Genomic DNA, 19,242 nt, shown 5'->3' with positions numbered 1-19,242 from the left:
GTTTGTTATATCTGGAGTACTTCTCCTGTCCTATCCGGTGTCCTGTGGGAATTTAAGTATGCTCTCTCTAATTTTCTCTTTCTCTCTTTCTTTCTCTCTCTCGGAGGACCTGAGCCCTCGGACCATGCCTCAGGACTACCTGACATGATGACTCCTTGCTGTCCCCAGTCCACCTCAACTGTTCTGCCTGTGATTATTATTATTTGACCATGCTGGTCATTTATGAACATTTGAACATCTTGGCCATGTTCTGTTATAATCTCCACCCGGCACAGCCAGAAGAGGACTGGCCACCCCACATAGCCTGGTTCCTCTCTAGGTTTTGGCCTTTCTAGGGAGTTTTTCCTAGCCACCGTGCTTCTACACCTGCATTGCTTGCTGTTTGGGGTTTTAGGCTGGGTTTCTGTACAGCACTTTGAGATATCAGCTGATGTACAAAGGGCAATATAAATACATTTGATTTGATTTGAAAGGTGTCAGTGTCGTCGTCCCCCCCACAAACATCCTTTCTGAATTTAAAAGTAATTTCTGAATTTAGAAGTAATTATCTAGCTTTTTAAACAGCATTTGTAATCTGATTACAATATTTTTTGTTCAGTTAGTTGCAGATAGTAATAGTGGTTTCCCCGAGTTCAATATGGCACCATCGATTAACTCATTCTATAGGGCTTATTCAGATTGAAGAGAGTTGTAGCATAGGTATCATGACAAAATGACATAAATGATTGTTATGTGACAAAAGACCCCCGATCTTGGGTAAACAGTTTCTCGGTATGTGATTGAACTATGGCCTCTGCCAAGTGATATAGTGCACTTATCCCCCCCAATATTATGTTTTTGCCATTGAATAGATGTAAGCCTACATTACAGTAATTTACATGTGAACAGGACTGTTTTGTACAGAAATGCAGCTCATATTAGGTACACTACAGTGTACTACAGTGTACCAACAAACCAGGCATTTCTTAATTAATTTCTTAATTCTTTATCCATATTTAAAAAAATCTTTATTCATATCCAGTTTGCCTCCTCCATGGCAAACTGCTGGGGTCCATCTTCACTGACCATCTAAAGGGCTTTGTGGGTTTTTTATTTACCAACCATTGTATCCATAGTTTAGTTCATAGACTGGACAGAGGATAATGGAATGAGGTCTACCAATGTGGATTGGGAGGGAGAGCCTACTGACATTTTCACTTAATTAGGCCCATAGTCATTGTGGATACCTAAATAGTAAAAACCATCTCCAAACGCTCTCAAAGTCACCGCTCATCACTAACACGGACATAAGTCAATTACATAGGCCTAGTAAACATTTAATAGGCCTATACTTCCAAATCAATAAATTACACTCGAAAACCAAATAAACAATTCATTAATTGTGGGATCTCTCGAAATAGGCTAGTGGTCTTTTGTCTCCATCTGCTGGTAAACCAAGGACAATGTTCAGAATAAAACGTGGCTACCCAAACGACAGGTTATTTTATTTTGTACAGTTGGGCTATATTCCTCTACTTATCATTAGCCTAATATGGGGCCATCATTGCAAACGTAGAGTTGTTTATATTTGCAAAAAAATCAAGTCAAAAATAGCCTACGTTGAAATGTTGAAAAGCTGTGTAGAAGCTTCTGTGAATAAAGACGCTTCTTTAAAAAAAAGAGCCACGGGTTCTATATTGGCTTTACAAAACGCCTCCAACGTGTCCAAACAGACGTAGCCTATATTATGTGTAAGAAATTGTAACAAATGATTATTGTTGTAGCCTATTCGTCTACGGAGCGTGACTGTAAACAACTCCATTTTCACCGGCGCACGCAGAGCCGCAGTTTGGCTTCATATAACCAAGTGCGTAAAAGTCCTTCCGCCAGACGAATTAGTTCCTTCTGATTTTGAATATCAATTGCTGTATGTCTGAACAAATACAAGTCGTGTGAATTACACCAAAAGCAACCAATAGCAGACTCAGGAACAGGCTTGAACAATGTTTTGTTTATATATATATCTTTGTAAAACCATAATTAGCTAAAAATGGTGGATGAATACTGGACTGTGGCACAGTGTCACAGCTGCGTAGCTGTGGGAGTTATTGAAAAGACTGGCTGTGAAAAAAGATACATTGCATGGTTATATTAGGTATTATCCCAAGGAGAACCCACAAAGATACGTAAGAAATGCCTGGAATGATGGATAAAGGGTCGGAGTATCTCGGAAAGGGACGCTCTAACGGAACAAAAAGCCCTTCAAATGCATCGAATGGACATTTTTCTGATGAGAGTGGCAGTGACGACGAACACGGTATAGCCTCGAACACTCATTTTGCATGTCACACTGTACATGTATTATTTTGAACGCGAAAAACAGAAAATGTGTCTATTAATGTGTTATACACATTTTTCCTAATTGCAGATGTCGGAATGCGTGTGGGATCCGATTATCAAGCCAATATACCAGAATTTGATCCTGGTAAGGTTATGCTTGATCTACCTGACAGTATTCTGGTGGTAGCCTCGGTATAGGTTATGACAATACATTTAAATTAACCTTCTTACTTTTACAACCCATAGTCAGTAGTCTTTTATTTCAGAATTGAGCCAGATGTGTAGAGAATTATGGGCCCATTGAAAGATGTTGTCCATGTTTGGTTTATAGAAGCGTTTTGAAACATTTCTATCCCGAGGCTATACTTGCCCACCCTAGGCTTGCTATTGGTCTCCTTCAACTGAATTGGCTTTTTGTTGCTACCTAAACAATATTAACAACAATAAAGCAGCCTCTTTAGTCCTGCATGTAATTGCTTTAATTAGGCTGTTAAAATTACATGAAATTACACCATATGAAAATGTGTTTTTTCTAATGATGTGCTATATATCTTTCTGTAGGTTCTACCAAGTACAGTGATAAAGATAGTGGGGGAATGTTGGTGTGGTCTCCATATCACACCATTGTCGACCCAAAATGTAAGTCAGTTTGGTTTTCACAAGCATCTTATTTCTAAAGACAACCAAAAGTTGATTTTACAAAAATATTTACAAGTAGTTTAATTAAACTATGATTTTTTTCCCCCACAGTGGATGAATATATTGCCATTGCAAAAGAGAAGCATGGATATAATGTTGAGCAGGTATGTCTGCTTTTTAGGATTAATTAGGGCCACTTTTACGAAGCTTTTTCACCAATGCAGAGAATCCCCCCCCCCCCCCCCGACAGGCCTAACATTTACAATTGTGTGAAAGCTCAGTACATTTGACCCACAATGTATTAATAAACTACCACGACATACTTAAAAATAACATATTCAAATGTTATTTAGGGGAATACCTACTCTACCTATTCTAGTTCTGTTGCTCAAGCATTTCTGGCTTTGTGATGCCCCATAGACCTGCCTGGTGTCCATTCTCAGATTCCACTCGTTGCTGTCCCCCACAGGCATTGGGCATGCTGTTCTGGCACAAACACAACATTGAGAAGTCCCTGGCAGACCTGCCCAACTTCACCCCCTTCCCCGACGAGTGGACCGTGGAGGATAAGGTGCTGTTCGAACAAGCCTTCAGCTTCCACGGAAAAAGCTTCCACAGGATTCAACAAATGGTAACATACATATTATTAATATACAGTATCTTTTACTTGAATGTGTGTCTATATACTGTTTATACAAACATACACAAGCAGTCTGGATGAATATTGCAGTTGAATTTAAGGTAATTTACACTTGAGCCGACATCTGCATTCACCTTGAATGCAACCTGTGTGAACGTTGGGGTGATTGCCTTTAAAAGGACGCATAGTCAACAGTGCAGTGCGCTTGTCAACAGTGCAGTGCGCTTGTCAACAGTGCAGTGCGCTTGTCAACAGTGCAGTATTCTTGTCAACAGTGCAGTATTCTTGTCAACAGTGCAGTGCGCTTGTCAACAGTGCAGTGCGCTTGTCAACAGTGCAGTGGGCTTGTCAACAGTGCGCCTTTGATTGAATCCCGGCTTTAATGTAAGTATAAACTGTCGATTGGTACCATTTTCTCATCTGTTGTAGTTACCAGACAAGTCCATATCCAGCCTTGTGAAGTATTACTACTCCTGGAAGAAGACCCGGTCCAGGACCAGCCTGATGGACCGCCAGGCCAGAAAGCTGGCAAACCGAAACGCCCAAGATGAAAGGTGAGAGTTGTAGCTCGCCTTTTACTACTGTCTGTCAAATTCCAAGTGGTCGGAATCCAATAACGATTTGCTTTTCTTGACATTAGTGATGAAGAAATGGAGGAGGCCAACCCCATTGAAGCAAACGATAGCGATTATGACCCAACCAAGGAGACGAAAAAAGAGGTACGTTATCTAAACTTTAGAATTTAAACTGATGGAATGGTAGTTGGGATATATCAAACAGTAATCAGTGACCAGCATTCACTTACAATGAGTAGTAGAGTAGACAGACGCCAAAGAAAATAGTGAAATAAAATGCAAGGTGTTATGATGTGGGGGGGAGGTTAGTGTTAGGATATACAGTAGACAAACACACTACCCAGGATACACTTCCACACTCCATCCCCAGGTGGCAGTAACCTTGCCCAGGTATTAAGCCTGCTTGATAAGCACATCAGGTGCTGCCAATTAAGGGTGATCATCGGTCAGTGTCCCATCGGTCAGTGAGGTTGCTAGTTGGTTTGGTGGCCATGAGGCCTTTCATTTAGTTTTGAATCTTTAGTTTAGTCATACTTGTTTGTGGCTTTCTTTTTGTATGCATGTATTTTTGTCACCATCTGAACCAATGATAATCCACTTAGATGACGAACGAGGTCAAGAGAGACAGAGCTAGCCCTGGACCAAGATAAGATTGCTGTCTCCCTGGACACGGTCCTCCAATGCACAGAGTTCTCACAAATGCACACGTTCAGGTTACAGACAATGTATCTAGGCCTAGGACCACTAGATACAGCGAGTGAAACAATATCCGTAGGCTAGTTATTGGGTTAGTAACAAAGGTCACACTAAAAAGGTACAGTAAGCGATGCATAAAGTAAATGCAACAGGGCCAATTTCCGCAACAACTAAAAGAGTTTGAAGCACGAGACTAAACTTTTACACAGTTTTGGTTCCATAGCTATTACGTTGTAGCAGTGAGACGCACACCCGTGGACTAGAATCCTGCATCGGGATGGATACCCACTGTTGACCCGCAAAAAAAACATTTATGGCAGGTGGAATGAAAAGTCTTTCAACCCGTGGGTTGAAATCCCCAGTCAAGGTAATTGAGTAATATGAACATGTAGGTAGAGTTATTAAGGTGACTATGCATAGATAATAACAGAGTAGCAGCAGCATAGAAGAGGGGAGGGGGGCAACGCAAATAGTCTGGGTAGCCATTTTATTAGCTGTTCATGAGTGTTATGGCTTGGGGGTAGAATCTGTTTGAAGCCTCTTGGACCGAGACTTGGCGCTCCGGTACCAATTGCCGTTTGGTAGCAGAGAGAACAGTCTATGACTAGGGTGGCTGGAGTCTTTGACAATTTTTTGGGCCTTCCTCTGACACTGCCTGGTATAGAGGTCCTGGATGGCAGGAAGTTTGGCCCTGGTGATGTACTGGGCCTTACGCACTACCCTCTGTAGTTCCTTGCGGTCGGAGGCCAAGCAGTTGCCATACCAGGCAGTGATGCAACCCGCCAGATGTTCTCGATGGTGCAGCTGTAAAACATTTGAGGATCTGAGGACCCATGCCAAATCTTTTCATTCTCCTAAAGGGGAATAGTAATTTTGTCATGCCCTCTTCATGACTGTCTTGGTGTGCTTGGACCATTTTAGTTTGTTAGTGATGTGGACGCCAAGGAACTTGGTGAAAATGGTGGTGTGCTCAGTCCTCATTTTCCTGTAGTCCACAATCATCTCCTTTGTCTTGATCACGTTGGGGGAGACCAACGTTGTTGACGTTGTTGTCCTTGCACCACACGGTCAGGTCTCTGACCTCCTCCCTATAGGCTGTCTCAACGTTGTTGGTGATCAGGCCTACCACTGTTGGGTCATCAGCAAACTTAATGATAGTGTTGGAATCGTGTCTGGTCGTGCAGTCACGAGTGAACAGGGAGTACAGGAGGGGACTGACCACGCACCCCTGAGGGGCCCCCGTGTTGAGGATCAGCTTCCGGGTTCGTCCCACTCCTTGAAAGCAGCAGCGCTACCCTTTTAGCTCAGTGCGAATGTTGGTTGGGGAATGTACGTAGAGTCACTGTGGGGACAATGTCCTCAATGCACTTATTGATAAAGCCAGTGACTGATGTGGTGTACTCCATCAATTCCATCGGAAGAATCCAGGAACATATTCCAGTCTGTGCTACAGTCCTGTGGTTTAGCATCTGCTTCATCTGACCACTTTCACTGGTCACTGGCGCTTCCTGCTTTACATTTTGCTTGTAAGCAGGAATCAGGAGGATAGAATTATGGTCAGATCTGCCAAATGGAGGGCAAGGGAGAGCTTTGTGCTCACCTCTGTGTGTGGCGTAAAGGTGGTCTAGACTTTTTTTTCCTCTAGTTGCACATTTAACATGCTGATAGAAATGAGGTAAAACTGATTTAAATTTCCCTGCATTAAAGTCCCTTTCGTCTAGGAGTGCTGGCTCTGAATTAGCATTTTCCTGTTTGCTTATGGCCTTATACAGTTCATTGAGTGTGGTTTTAGTGCCAGCATCTGTCTGTGGTGGTATGCAGACAGCTACACAAAATACAGAAACTCTCTTGGTAGATAGCGTGGTCTACAGCTTATCATAAAATGGCCTAACACTCTGATCATAACTTTTTTTTAAATAAATTGATGTTATTTGGCGTGTCATAGATCGGTTCTTGGAACAATTCTATGCTGGTGGGTCGTGTTGAGGGAAAATATCTGTCTTAATATCCGGTGGGGCTCGGAATTGATGTGGCGGGGGCGGGTTCGGGTCCAAAACACAGAGCCATGCAGGACTCTACCACGCATATGTGCAGAAACTCTGTTACTGTGAGAGCACAGTTTTGCATTGTGCTCATCTGAATATCAGTGGTGCTGCTCATGGCAACTTCAAATCGCTGAGTCTCACTTTAATATGACACTTACTTGCAAAAGCTTCAGAACATACGCACATCCAGGTACTTTTTTGCAGGTGTGTCAGTTGTAGGTGAACTCATTACCAATTAAAATGAGAGCACCACACTGCTGTTCATCTTCCCAGGTGATTTTTCATTGATGCCTGATGAACACCTGAGTCGAAACGTATCAATAAAATCACCTGGGAGCATGAACAGCATTTCCTTTTAATATACCTCTTAAAACATACTCCCAGGTGTCATGTCATATGTCCTAACAATGACCCAATAGATGTTAGGAACAGTTGTGACAGCTAATAGAAAGTTGACCTACGCCTCTCCAGAGCCACACGGAGCCCCAGCCCCTGAGCTCCTCCAAGATTGGGCTCGGCCGACGGGAGCACCTGACGCTCATGCACCGGCATCACTCACAGCGTTCCAAGTGCCGGCCACCCAAGGGCATGTATCTGACCCAGGAGGATGTGGTGGCAGTGTCGTGCAGCTCCAGCGCTGCCAACACCGTCCTTCGGCAGCTGGACATGGAGCTGGTGGGCCTCAAAAGACAGGTGAGTGTTGGGGATTCTGGTCTCAATGCAGGGCAACCTGGGTCCTCAAGGTGCTTGAGTTGAGGCTTTTTCACAGTACATTTTAGTCATTAGTTTATATATATAATACCAGTGAAAAGTTTGGCCACACCTACTCATTCAAGGGTTTTTCTTTATTTTGACAATTTTCTACATTGTGCAATAATAGTGAAGACATCAAAATTATGAAATAACACATGGAATCATGTTGTATCCAAAGGTGTTAAACAAATCTAAATATATTTTATATTTGGGATTCTTCAAAGTAGCCACACTTTGCCTTGACAGCTTTGCACACTCTTGAGGAATGATTTTCCAACAGTCTTGAAGGAGTTCCCACATATGCTGAGCACTTGTTGACTGCTTTTCCTTCACTCTGCAGTCCAACTCATCCCAAACCATCTCAATTGGGTTGAGGTCGGTTGATTGTGGAGGCCATCTAATGTAGCACTCCATCAAATTAATTACTTAAATCATACAATGTCATTTTCTGGATTTTGTTTTAGATTCCGTCTCTCACAGTTGAAGTGTACCTATGATAAAATATTACAGACCTCTACATGCTTTGTAAGTAGGAAAACCTGCAAAATCGGCTGTGTATCAAATACTTGTTCTCCCCACTGTACTTGTTCTGAAAGGCTCCAGGGTCTGCAACACCACTAAGAAAGGGGCACCACCAAGCAAGCGGCACCATGAATACCAAGGAGCTCTCCCAACAGGTCAGGGACAAAGTTGTGGAGAAGTACAGATCAGGGTTGGGTTATAAAAAAATATCTGAAACTTTGAACCTTCCACAGAGCACCATAAAATCCATTATTAAAAAATGGAAAGAATATGGCACCACGACTAACTTGCCAAGAGAGGGCCGCCCACCAAAACTCACAGACCAGGCAAGGAGGGCATTAATCAGAGAGACAACAAAGAGACCGAAGATAAACCTGAAGGAGCTGCAAAGCTCCACAGCAGTGATTTGAGTATCTGGCCATAGGACCACTTTAAGCCGTACACTCCACAGAGCTAGGCTTTACGGAAGAGTGGACAGAAAAAAGCCATTGCTTAAAGAAAAAAATAAGCGAACACGTTTGTTGTTCACCAAAAGGCATACTCCCCAAACATATGGAATAAGGAACTCTGGTCAGATGAGACTAAAATGTTGCTTTTTGGCCATCAAGGAAAACGCTATGTCTGGTACAAACCCAACACCTCCCATCACCCCGAGAACACCATCCCCACAGTGAAGCATGGTGGTGGCAGCATCATGCTGTGGGGTTGTTTTTCATTGGCAGGGACTGGGAAAATGGTCAGAATCGAAGGAATGATGGATGGCGCTAAATACAGGGAAATTCTTGAGGGAAACCTGTTTCAGTCTTCCAGAGATTTGAGACTGGGACGGAGATTCACCTTCCAGCAGGACAATAACCCTAAGCGTACTGCTAAAGCAACACTCAAGTGGTTTAAAGGGGAAACATTTAAATGTCTTGGAATGGTCTAGTCAAAGCCCAGACCTCAATCCAATTGAGTCTGTGGTAGGACTTAATGATTGCTGCACACCAATGGAACCCATCCAACTTGAAGGAGCTGGAGCAGTTTTGCTTGAAGAATGGGCGAAAATCCCACTGGCAAGATGTGCCAAGCTTATAGAGACATACCCCAAAAGACTTGTAGCTGTAATTGCTGCAAAAGGTGGCTCTACAAAGTATTGACTTTGGTGGGGTGAATAGTTATGCACGCTCAAGCTCTCTATTTTGTTGTCTCGTTTCTTTCACAAGAAAACATATTTTGCATCTTCAAAGTGGTAGGCATGTTGTGCAAATCAAATGACACAAACCCCACAAAAAAAAAAGATTTTAATTCCAGGTTATACGGCAACAAATAGGAAAAAATGCCAAGGGGGGTGAATACTTTCACAAGGAACTGTACCACCGCTCCCTGTCACAACACAACTGATTGGCTCAAACGCATGTAGGAAAGAAATTTCACGAATTAACTTTAACAAGGCACACATGTTAATTGAAAATCATTCCTCATGAAGCTGGTTGAGAGAATGCCAAGAGTGTGCAAAGCTGTCATCAAGGCAAATGGTGGCTATTTGAAGAATCTAAAATCTATTTTGATTTGTTGAACACTTTTTTTGGTTACTACATGATTCCATATGTTATTTAATAGTTTTGATGTCTTCACTATTCTACAATGTAGAAAATAGTACAAATGAAGAAGAACCCTTGAATGAGTAGGTGTGTCCAAACTTTTGACTGGTACTGTATATATACACAAATTTGGACACCCCTTCAAATTTGTAGATTTGGCTATTTCAGCCACACCCATTGCTGACTGGTGTATAAAATCGACCAGAGCCATGCAATCTCCATAGACAAACATTCGCAGTAGAATGGCCTTACAGAAGAGCTCAGTAACTTTCAACGTGGCATCGTCATAGGATGCCACCTTTCCAACAATTCAGTTAATCAAATTTCTGCCCTGCTAGAGCTGCCCCGCTCAACTGTAAGTGCTGTTATTGTGAAGTGGAAACATCTAGGAGCAACAACGGCTCAGCCGCGAAGTGGTAGGCCACACAAGCTCACAGAACGAGACTGCCGAGTGCTGAAGCGCGTCAAACTCGTCTGTCCTCAGTTGCAACACTCACTACAGAGTTCCAAACTGCCTCTGGAAGCAATATCAGCACAAGAACTGTTTGTCAGGAGCTTTATGAAATGGGTTTCCATTGCCAAGCAGCCGCACACAAACCTATGATCACCATGCGCAATGCCAAGCGTCGGGCTGGAGTGGTGTAAAGCTCGCCACCATTGGACTCTGGAGCAGTGGAAACATGTTCTCTGGAGTGATTAATCACGCTTCCCCATCGATGTCTGACGGACAAATCTGTGTTTGGCGGATGCCAGGAGCTACCTGCCCCAATGCATAGTGCCAACTGTAAAGTTTGGTGCAGGAATAACGGTGGAGCTTTTCATGGTTCGGGCTCCAGCCCCCTTAGTTCCAGTAAAAGGAAATCGTAATGCTACAGCACACCATTACCTTCTAGATGATAGTGTTTCCAACTTTGTAGCAACAGTTTGGGAAGGCCCTTTCCTGTTGCAGCTTGACAACGCCTCCGTGCAAAGCGAGGTCCATACAGAAATGGTTTGTCAAGATCAGTGTGGAAGAACGTGACTGGCCTGCAGAGCCCATCGAACACCTTTAGGATGAATTGGAACGCCGACTGCATGCCAGGCCTAATCGCCCAACATCAGTGCCCAACCTCACTAATGCTCTTGTGGCTAGATGGAAGCAAGTCCCCGAAGCAATGGTCCAACATCTATTGGAAAGCCTTCCCTGAAGAGTGGAGGCTGTTATAGCAGCAAAGGGGGACCAACTCCATATTTATGCCCATGATTTTGGAATGAAATGTTCAAGCAACTGTCCACATACACTACATGAACCAAAAGTATCTGTACTACTTACTGCATTGTGGTGTTCTAAGCATATGTACGGTGCCTTAAAAAAAAGGATACACACCCCTTGACTTACACACCCCTTGATATTTTGTGTTACAAATCCATTTTAATCCCACATTGTAACTTTTTGTCAATGATTTACATGTCAAAGTGGAAGAATGTAAGTGTTTTATTTTTCTTAAATTCTCTTGAATACATGTATTCAACCCTCTGAGTCAATACATATTAATCACCTTTAGCAGCAATTTTAAAGCTGTGAGTCTTTCTGGGTAAATCCAAGAGATTTTTTAAAAAAAATGCAAATATTGTACATTCTTCAAGCTCTGTCAAGTTGGTCATTGCTAGACATCCATTTAAGTCTTGCCATAGAATTTCAAGCTGATTTAAGTCAAAACTAACTACACTACTCAGGAACTTTCAATGTCGTCTTGGTCAACTCCAGTGTATATTTGGCCTTGTGTTTTAGGTTATTGTCCTGCTGAAAGGTGAATGTGTCTCCCAGTGTCTGTTGGAAAGCTGAACCAGGTTTTAATCTAGGATTTTGCCTGTGCTTTGATCTATTCCGTTTCTTTTTATCCATCCCCCAAAAAAAGTATTTGCAGATGACAACCATACTCATAACATGATGCAGCCACCACCATGGTTGAAAATATGAAGTATGGTACTCAGTGATGTGTTGAATTTGCCCCAAGCATAGCGCTTTGTATTCAAGACAGTTAATTTGCCATTTTTTTTGCAGTTTTGCTTTAATGCTATGGCAAACAGGATGCATGTTTGAGAAAAAAAAAATCTGTACAGGCTTCCTTCTCATTCTTGACATTTAGGTTAGTATTGTGTAGTAACTACAATTTTGTTCATCCATCTCCAGCTTTCTCCTATCACAGGCATTTAAACTGTTTTAAAGTCACTATTGGCCTCGTGGTGAAATCCTTCCTCTTTCCTTCCTCTTTCCTTCCTTTCCGACAACAGAGTTAGGAAGGACGCTTGTATCTTTGTAGTGACTGGGTGTATTAATACACCATCCAAAGTGTAATTAATAACTTCACCATGCTTCTAAGGGATATTCATTAGGTGCCCTTTGAGGCGTTGGAAAACCTCTCTGGTCTTTGTGGTTGAAATTCACTGCTCAACTGAACGACTTTACAGATAATTGTATATGTGTGGGTACAGAGTCATTTAATTAACATGTTAAACACATTGCACACAGTGAGTCCATGCAACTTATGTGACTTGTTAAGCACATTTTTACTCCTGAACGTATTTAGGCTTGCCATAAAAGGGGTTGAATACTTGGACTCAAGACATTTCAGCTTTTCATTTTTTTTATTATTAATTTGTAAACATTTCTAAAAACATAATTCTACTTTGACATTATGGGGTATTGTGCTTGGGCTGTAACAACAAAATGTCGATAAAGTCAAGGGATGTGAGTACTTTCTGAAGGCACTATGAATTTATCCCACAGGTTCAAAATGCAAAGCAACTGAACAGTGGTCTGAAACACAGGATGGAAGCGGGCATTGATGACTTCAGGCTGCCAGAGGTATGTGCCAAAAGTTTAGATTTCAGTGAGAAAGGGACCTAGAACAAAGTTTATTTCTCAAATGGTGTGCACAAGTTTGTTTATATCCTTGTAAGTGAGCATTTATCCTTTGCCAAAATAATCCATCCACCTGACAGGTGTGGCATATCAAGAAGCTTATTAAAACGGCATGATCATTACACAGGTGCACCTTGTGCTGGGGACAATAAAATGCCACTCTAAAATGTGCAGTTGTCACAAAACAATGCCACAGATGTCTCAAGTTTTGAGGGAGTGTGCAATTGGCACGCTGACTGCAGGAATGTCCACCAGAGGTGTTGCCAGGTCATTTAATGTTCATTTCTCTACTATAAGTGGCCTCCAACATTGTGTTAGATAATTTGATAGTAAGTCCAAATGGCCTCAACTGCAAACCAGGCCAGGACCGCCACATCTGACTTCTTCACATGCGGAAATGTCTGAGACAAGCCACCCGGACAGCTGATGAAACTCGTCGTCCTCACCAGGGTCTTGACCTGACTGCAGTTTGGGGTCGTAACGGACTTCAGTGGGGAAATGCTCACCTTCGATGGCTGCTGGAACACTGGAGAAGTGTGCTCTTTATGGATAAATCCCAGCTTCAACTGTACCGGCCAGATGGCAGACAGCATATATGGCGTCATGTGGGCGAGCGGTTCGCTGATGTCAATGTTGTGAACAGTGCCCCATGGTGGGGGGTTATGGTATGGGCAGGCATAAGCTACGGACAACTGCATTTTACCTATGGCAATTTGAATGCACAGAGTTAGCGAAGAGATCCTGAGGCCCATCGTCTTGCCATTCAACCCGCCACTATCACTTCATGTTTCAGCATGACAATGCACAGCCCCATGTCGCAAAGATCTGTAAACAATTCCTGGAAGTTAAAAAAATGTCCCAGTTCTTCCATGACCTGCATACTCACTAGACATGTCACCCACGACCAGTTCCTGCCAATATCCAGCAACTTCGCACACCCACCGAAGAGTAGTGGGACAATATTCCACAGGCCACAATCAACAGCCTGATCAACTCTATAGTGAAGGAGATGGTGTGCTGCATGAGGCAAATGGTCACACCAGATACTGACTGGTTTTCTGATCCAAGCCCCTACTTTTTTTTAAAGCTATCTGAGTCAACAGATACATCTGTATTCCCAGTCATGTGAAATTCATAGATTAGGCCCTAATTAATTTATTTAAATTAACTGATTTCCTTATGAGCTGCAACTCAGTAAAATCTTTGCAATTGTTACATTTGTTTTTGTTCAGTGTATAATATCAGGTATTCTTTGTCTGTTCTAGTGCAACCAAAAAGTTAATGCCCGCTGGACAACAGATGAACAGCTTCTGGCAGTTCAAGGTAAACCTACGTTCTTTGTGCGTTTGTAGTCAGGTCATCTTCTTGTCCATGGCCCGCCAGTCTGTTTACCTCGTGCAATTTCAGAATATTTGTTGTTTCACCAGGTGTCCGGAAGTACGGGAAAGACTTCCAGGCCATTGCCGACGTTATCGGTAATAAGACGGTAGGGCAGGTAAAGAACTTCTTTGTGAACTACCGCCGGCGGTTTAACCTGGAGGAGGTGCTGCAGGAGTGGGAGGCGGAGCAGGGAACTGGCACCCCCAACGGTGACACTGCCACATCTGGCGAGGAGGGGAAGAACAGCTCCAACACCCTTTCTGGGAAGAGTACGGACGAAGAGGAGGAGGAGGTGGTGGAGCGTTCCTTTATTCCCCTAAAACAAAAAAATGTTTACCTTCCCAGAAACCCCTTCTGTGATTTCGCTATGGGAGTTGGCCTCCCACAAGCAGGTTTTTGCTCCAACAAATCTCTAACACTGCAGTTTCATAAACATTCCTTCATGAAAAGGTGTCTTAACATTATAGTCAGGGCATAAGATGTCATAAGCAATTATGATTGTGCCAAAGTTCCTAACAATGTTAGTTGCATGTGGACATTCACACCTTGGAGGGGGGGGGGCAATACACTACATTTTCAATTCACAATTTATTATTCTACAAATTTCCATCGACTTGATAACTTGTATAAGTATCAGAATGTGGTTGACTAATGGTATTTTACTCCTTGCATGATGTGTAGCTAAGTATTATTTCCAGTGGTAGATGGCCATGCTATACAGTATAGAAAATAGTATAATACAAAAACACTGCATGACCAAAAGTATGGACAGTAAGGACAACTGTTCGTCGAACATCTCATTCCAAAATCATGGGCATTGATATGGAGTAGGTCCCTCCTTTGCTACTATAACAGCCTCCACTTTTCTGGGAAGGCTTTCCACTAGATGTTGGAACATTGCTACAGGGACTTGCTTCCATTAAGCCACAGAGCATTAGTGAGGTCGGGCACTGATGTTGGGCGATTAGGCCTGGCTCACAGTTGGCATTCCAATTCATCCCAAAGGTGTTCGATGGAGTTGAGGTCAGGGCTCTGTGCAGGCCAGTCAAGTTCTTCCACACCAATCTCGACAAAATAAATCTACAATCTATACACAATACCCCACAATGACAGAGCAAAAACAGGTTTGTTAAATGTTTGCTAATTTATTACAAATAAAAAAACTGATCACATTTACATAAGTATTCAGACCCTTTACTCAGTACTTTGTTGAAGCACCTTTGGCAGCGAGCACAGCCATGAGTCATTGGGTATGACGCTACAAGCTTGGCACCCGTGTTTGGAGAGTTTCTCCCATTGTTCTCTGGAAATCCTCTCAAGCTCTGTCAGGTTGGATGGGGAGCGTCGCAACACAGCTATTTTCATGTCTCTCCAGAGATGCTTGATCAGGTTCAAGTCTGGGCTCTAGCTGGGCCACTCAAGGACATTCAGAGACTTGTCCCAAAGCCACTCCTGTGTTGTCTTGGCTGTGTGCTTAGGGTCATTGTCTTGTTGGACTGAGGTCCTGAGCACTCTGGAGAAGGATCGCGCTGTACTTTCCTCCGTTCATCTTTCCCTCGATTCTGACTAGTCTCCCAGTCCCTTCTGCTCAAAAACATCCCCACAGCATGATGCTGCCACCACCATGCCTCACCGTAGGGATGGTGCCAGGTTTCCTCCATACGTGACGCTTGGCATTCAGGCCAAAGAGTTCAAGCTTGGTTTCATCAGACCAGATAATCTTGTTTGTAATGGTCAGAGTCTTTAGGTGCCTTTTGGCAAACTCCAAGGGGGCTGTCATGTGCCTTTTAAGGAGTAGCTTCTGTCTGGCCACTCTACCATAAAGGCGTGATTGGTGGAGGACTGCAGAGATGGTTGTCCTTCTGTAAGGTTCTCCCATCTCCACAAAGGAACTCTGGAGCTCTGTCAGAGTGACCATCGGGTTCTTGGTCACCTCCCTGACCAAGGCCCTTCTCCCATGATTGTTCAGTTTGGCCGGGTGGCCAGCTCTAGGAAGTGTCTTGGTGGTTCCAAACGTCCTTCATTTAAGAATGGAGGCCACTGTTTTCTTGGGGACGTTCAATGCCTAGACACAATCCTGTCTCGGAGCTCTACGGACAATTATTTCGACTTCATGGCTTGGTTTTTCCTCTGACATGCACTGTCAACTGTGGGACCTTATATAGACAGGTGTGTGTGTGGACATGATTTGGAACGGCACAATCAATTGAATTTACCACAGGTGGACTCAATCAAGTTATAAAAACATCAAGGATGATCATTGGAAACAGGATGCACCTGAGTTCAATTTCGATTCTCATAGCAAAGGGTCTGAATAATCTGTAAATCAAGGTATTTATGTTTTTAATAGATTTGCTAAAAATTCTAAAGACCTGTTTTTGCTTTGTCATTATAAGTATTGTGTGTCGATGGGAGAATAAAAAAATGTAAAAATAAAATTTTTAGAAAAAGGCTGTAATGTAAAAGGGGTCGACAATACTTTTCCGAATGCACTGTAAGCTGTAATGTATTGCCCATCTGTGTTTTGGTCTGAAATCCCAACTCACGCCTCTCTCTTCCAGGGCCAGGTGACCCTCTCGTCAGGCCCTTCTCCCGCTGCCACTTCCTCTGCAACTTTCCAGACCCTGGTGACGTCGTCGGCAACCTCGCTCAACCAGCCACCCCCGCTCCTACGGCCCTCCCTGCCGGCCACCCCAGCCCTCCACAGGCAGCCGCCCCCTCTCCAGCAGCAGGCCCGCTTCCTCCAACCCCGGCCCGTGCTCAACCAGCCCCCCCCACTCATCCGGCCCTCCAACCCCCAGCCCCCGCGCCTCAATCCCCGGCCGCTTGTCCCTAACTCCACAGGGTGCCCAGGCTCCAGCCAGCCGCCCCCCACCCTGGTGGGTATCCCATCGGAGACGTTGTCCTCCTCCACGCTGCACTGAGTGTGTGCAATGGCGAAGGAAGAAAACTGAAAAGTCGTGGTCGTTTTTTTTAACTTGGTCGTTTGTTTGCTGTTGTTTTCCTGAAGGTCGTCAATCGTTGGTTGTTATGAGGAAATGATGTATATTAATGAGAAAAGTAAAACCGTTGAAGTTTTTAAAGTATATGTATATTAGGTTAGGTCTTAGTTTTTTTATTTATTTGAAATCACTTTTTTTTTTATTCACTCATCTTTAACAGACTTGCTTAGATGTTATGTGTTGGTGATGTTAAAGATTTACTAGAAGCATTGGTTCTTTTTGAAAGTGTTCTTGGCTTCTGGTTAATGTATATTTTACAAACTGGCAAAATTTGCAAGTAGTATATAAACAAAAGGTATATTGAAGACACTATGATGGACAATACACACAACTAGTGAAAAGGTGGCGTTGCCATATTTCTGTTGGATTCTTTGATTTGCTGTAACGCATATTTGTTCTTTGAGCGAATATAGACGTGTATCTTTTATATAAGCATTATTTATTTTTCTACTCGGTGCTATGGACTTGACTGATTTTTGCCTATGTCCAGTATAATAATAACCATTGTGTAAGTGCTCTTACACGTCTAGGACAACTGTATTTACGTGATTGAATTGATCTAAACTGGAAGAAACCGATTGAAAAAAATTATGAACCGGTTAATAAAATGAACTTGTTTAATGTAATATTAAGCTTCGAGGGTGTCACTGTCAGTCAATTGATTGTTGTAGTCAGTGAGACACATTTTCAGGAATTTGTTTAAATGATTTTCATTTAAGATATATTGAAGAACAAAATGTTTGACTTTTGTACAGTTGTGTAATTTGGTTGCATAATTTGAAACCATGATGATCATAACTAAAACAAAATCCAAAAGCGTGTTTTTGACGGTCGCCTATCAGTTATTCCCAGTGTAAGATGTGGCATAGTCCCTAACATATCCATTCAAATATTTCTAACATTTTGTTTTATGTTGTCTGTCCAGCTATGATCAATAGTTTCTTACCAAGTTTAGGGAATGAATGAGTGCCACTTCATGTTCGGGGTTGAAAGATTCCGTAAAATGTTATATGTTCTCCAGAAATCCTGGTTGTAGTAAGATTTCTGGAACGTTTCTCAAATTCTGCCTCATCACTGTTAAGGAATGGAGGATGAAATAGGCTAATTCACTACTGTACATGGTGACAAGCTTGTTGAAATGTGAACTTAAATGACCTTTGAACCACTAATACACTGAGTCATTAATCCTTTCCTGTGGAAATAATGTGGCCAGAAGTAAGTATAATCATGGACATTGAGGACTTGCATTTTGCCTTAAAAATACATGACATTGTGTTTACTATGCTATTCGCTTGCCATTATTTCGGTCTCTCGTTGCACTTGCATTTCAATCAAGTGTCTTTCAAACATTTTTCAATTCCATGTCTATTGTAGTACATTTATTTGGTTTGTCCTATGTTGTCATAGTAAATCATTACATTTCCCTGCCTGCTTAAATTGAAATGAATATTGCCCCCAAAAAATAGCATACTGGTGCAATCCCAAATATACAACTATAAATAGCACTTAAGTTTATAAAAAACATTTGGAATTGTTGCATAGTTTACCTTTAATTGATTTGTCTACTTTAGCCTAAATCATTTTATCAGCATCCAGCGTTGTTTCTGATATTTCATATGCCTAATTGACAATTGAATGGTTTCCCAAAATCATCACGCCTCAATGTAACTGCTGTGGAAGAATTCTAAACAAATGCAATTAAATAGCATAGGCTTATGTAAATAATACCGCCACACTGGGCAGACATCAGTTGGTCTACTTTTGGTTACCATGCCATTGGATTTAGGTTAAATGTTGGGTGAAAAAAATATGCCCTTACGTTGACTTTTTGCAAATACACTCAGTTTCACGTTGATTCATCAGTTTTATATTGGTTCAAATTACGTGGAAACAACGTTGATTCAACCAGTTTTGCCATGCATGTAAAAACATCAGCTGTGCTTCTTGGTGGCCTTGACTTACGAGGCCTAGGGCCTACATGATCCTGTTGTAATGTATCTGTTATATTAAAAAGCAGTATCAATGTGCTCAACATTTCTAAATGTATGCATGTTATTTTAGACCACTTATTACATTTCTATATGCTCAAACCTGTAATATAGCAGTATTATAAGCACCACTCTTGACGTTTGGGTTTGATCGAACTACTAGCTCCGTGAACTGTAGCCTATAGTTAAATTATC

General features: G+C 42.4%; 1 protein-coding gene across 2 annotated transcripts; it reads left to right on the top strand.

Moving 5' to 3' along the window:
- Positions 1-1,946: 1,946 nt before the first annotated feature.
- rcor3 (REST corepressor 3) lies at positions 1,947-18,831 on the top strand. 2 transcript variants are annotated; one of them, XM_036940726.1, is made up of 12 exons: positions 1,947-2,296; positions 2,408-2,464; positions 2,881-2,958; positions 3,070-3,122; positions 3,428-3,589; positions 4,028-4,152; positions 4,239-4,317; positions 7,386-7,607; positions 12,543-12,620; positions 13,943-14,000; positions 14,105-14,449; positions 16,619-18,831. In XM_036940726.1, the coding sequence occupies exons 1-12, from the start codon at positions 2,173-2,175 to the stop codon at positions 16,891-16,893; spliced, it is 1,656 nt and encodes a 551-aa protein (XP_036796621.1). In that variant the 5' UTR covers positions 1,947-2,172; the 3' UTR covers positions 16,894-18,831. The 2 variants fall into 2 exon arrangements, with proteins under 2 accessions (XP_036796621.1, XP_021413081.2); XM_021557406.2 differs by having other exon boundaries at positions 1,954-2,296; positions 14,105-14,349.
- Positions 18,832-19,242: the final 411 nt, after the last annotated feature.

The sequence above is a fragment of the Oncorhynchus mykiss genome, chromosome 13, assembly GCF_013265735.2.
Source record: "Oncorhynchus mykiss isolate Arlee chromosome 13, USDA_OmykA_1.1, whole genome shotgun sequence".
Taxonomy (NCBI): domain Eukaryota; kingdom Metazoa; phylum Chordata; class Actinopteri; order Salmoniformes; family Salmonidae; genus Oncorhynchus; species Oncorhynchus mykiss.
Note: the sequence above shows the minus strand (reverse complement) of the source record. Positions and strands in the feature narration are given on the sequence as shown.

Excerpts from the sequence above, each read along its gene's own strand:
- rcor3 (XM_036940726.1), top strand. The coding sequence starts at position 2,173 with ATGCCTGGAATGATGGATAAAGGGTCGGAGTATCTCGGAAAGGGACGC. Across the intron at positions 2,959-3,069 it reads CACCATTGTCGACCCAAAAT|TGGATGAATATATTGCCATT; the intron begins GTAAGTCAGTTT and ends TTTCCCCCACAG. Across the intron at positions 14,450-16,618 it reads AGTTGGCCTCCCACAAGCAG|GGCCAGGTGACCCTCTCGTC; the intron begins GTTTTTGCTCCA and ends TCTCTCTTCCAG.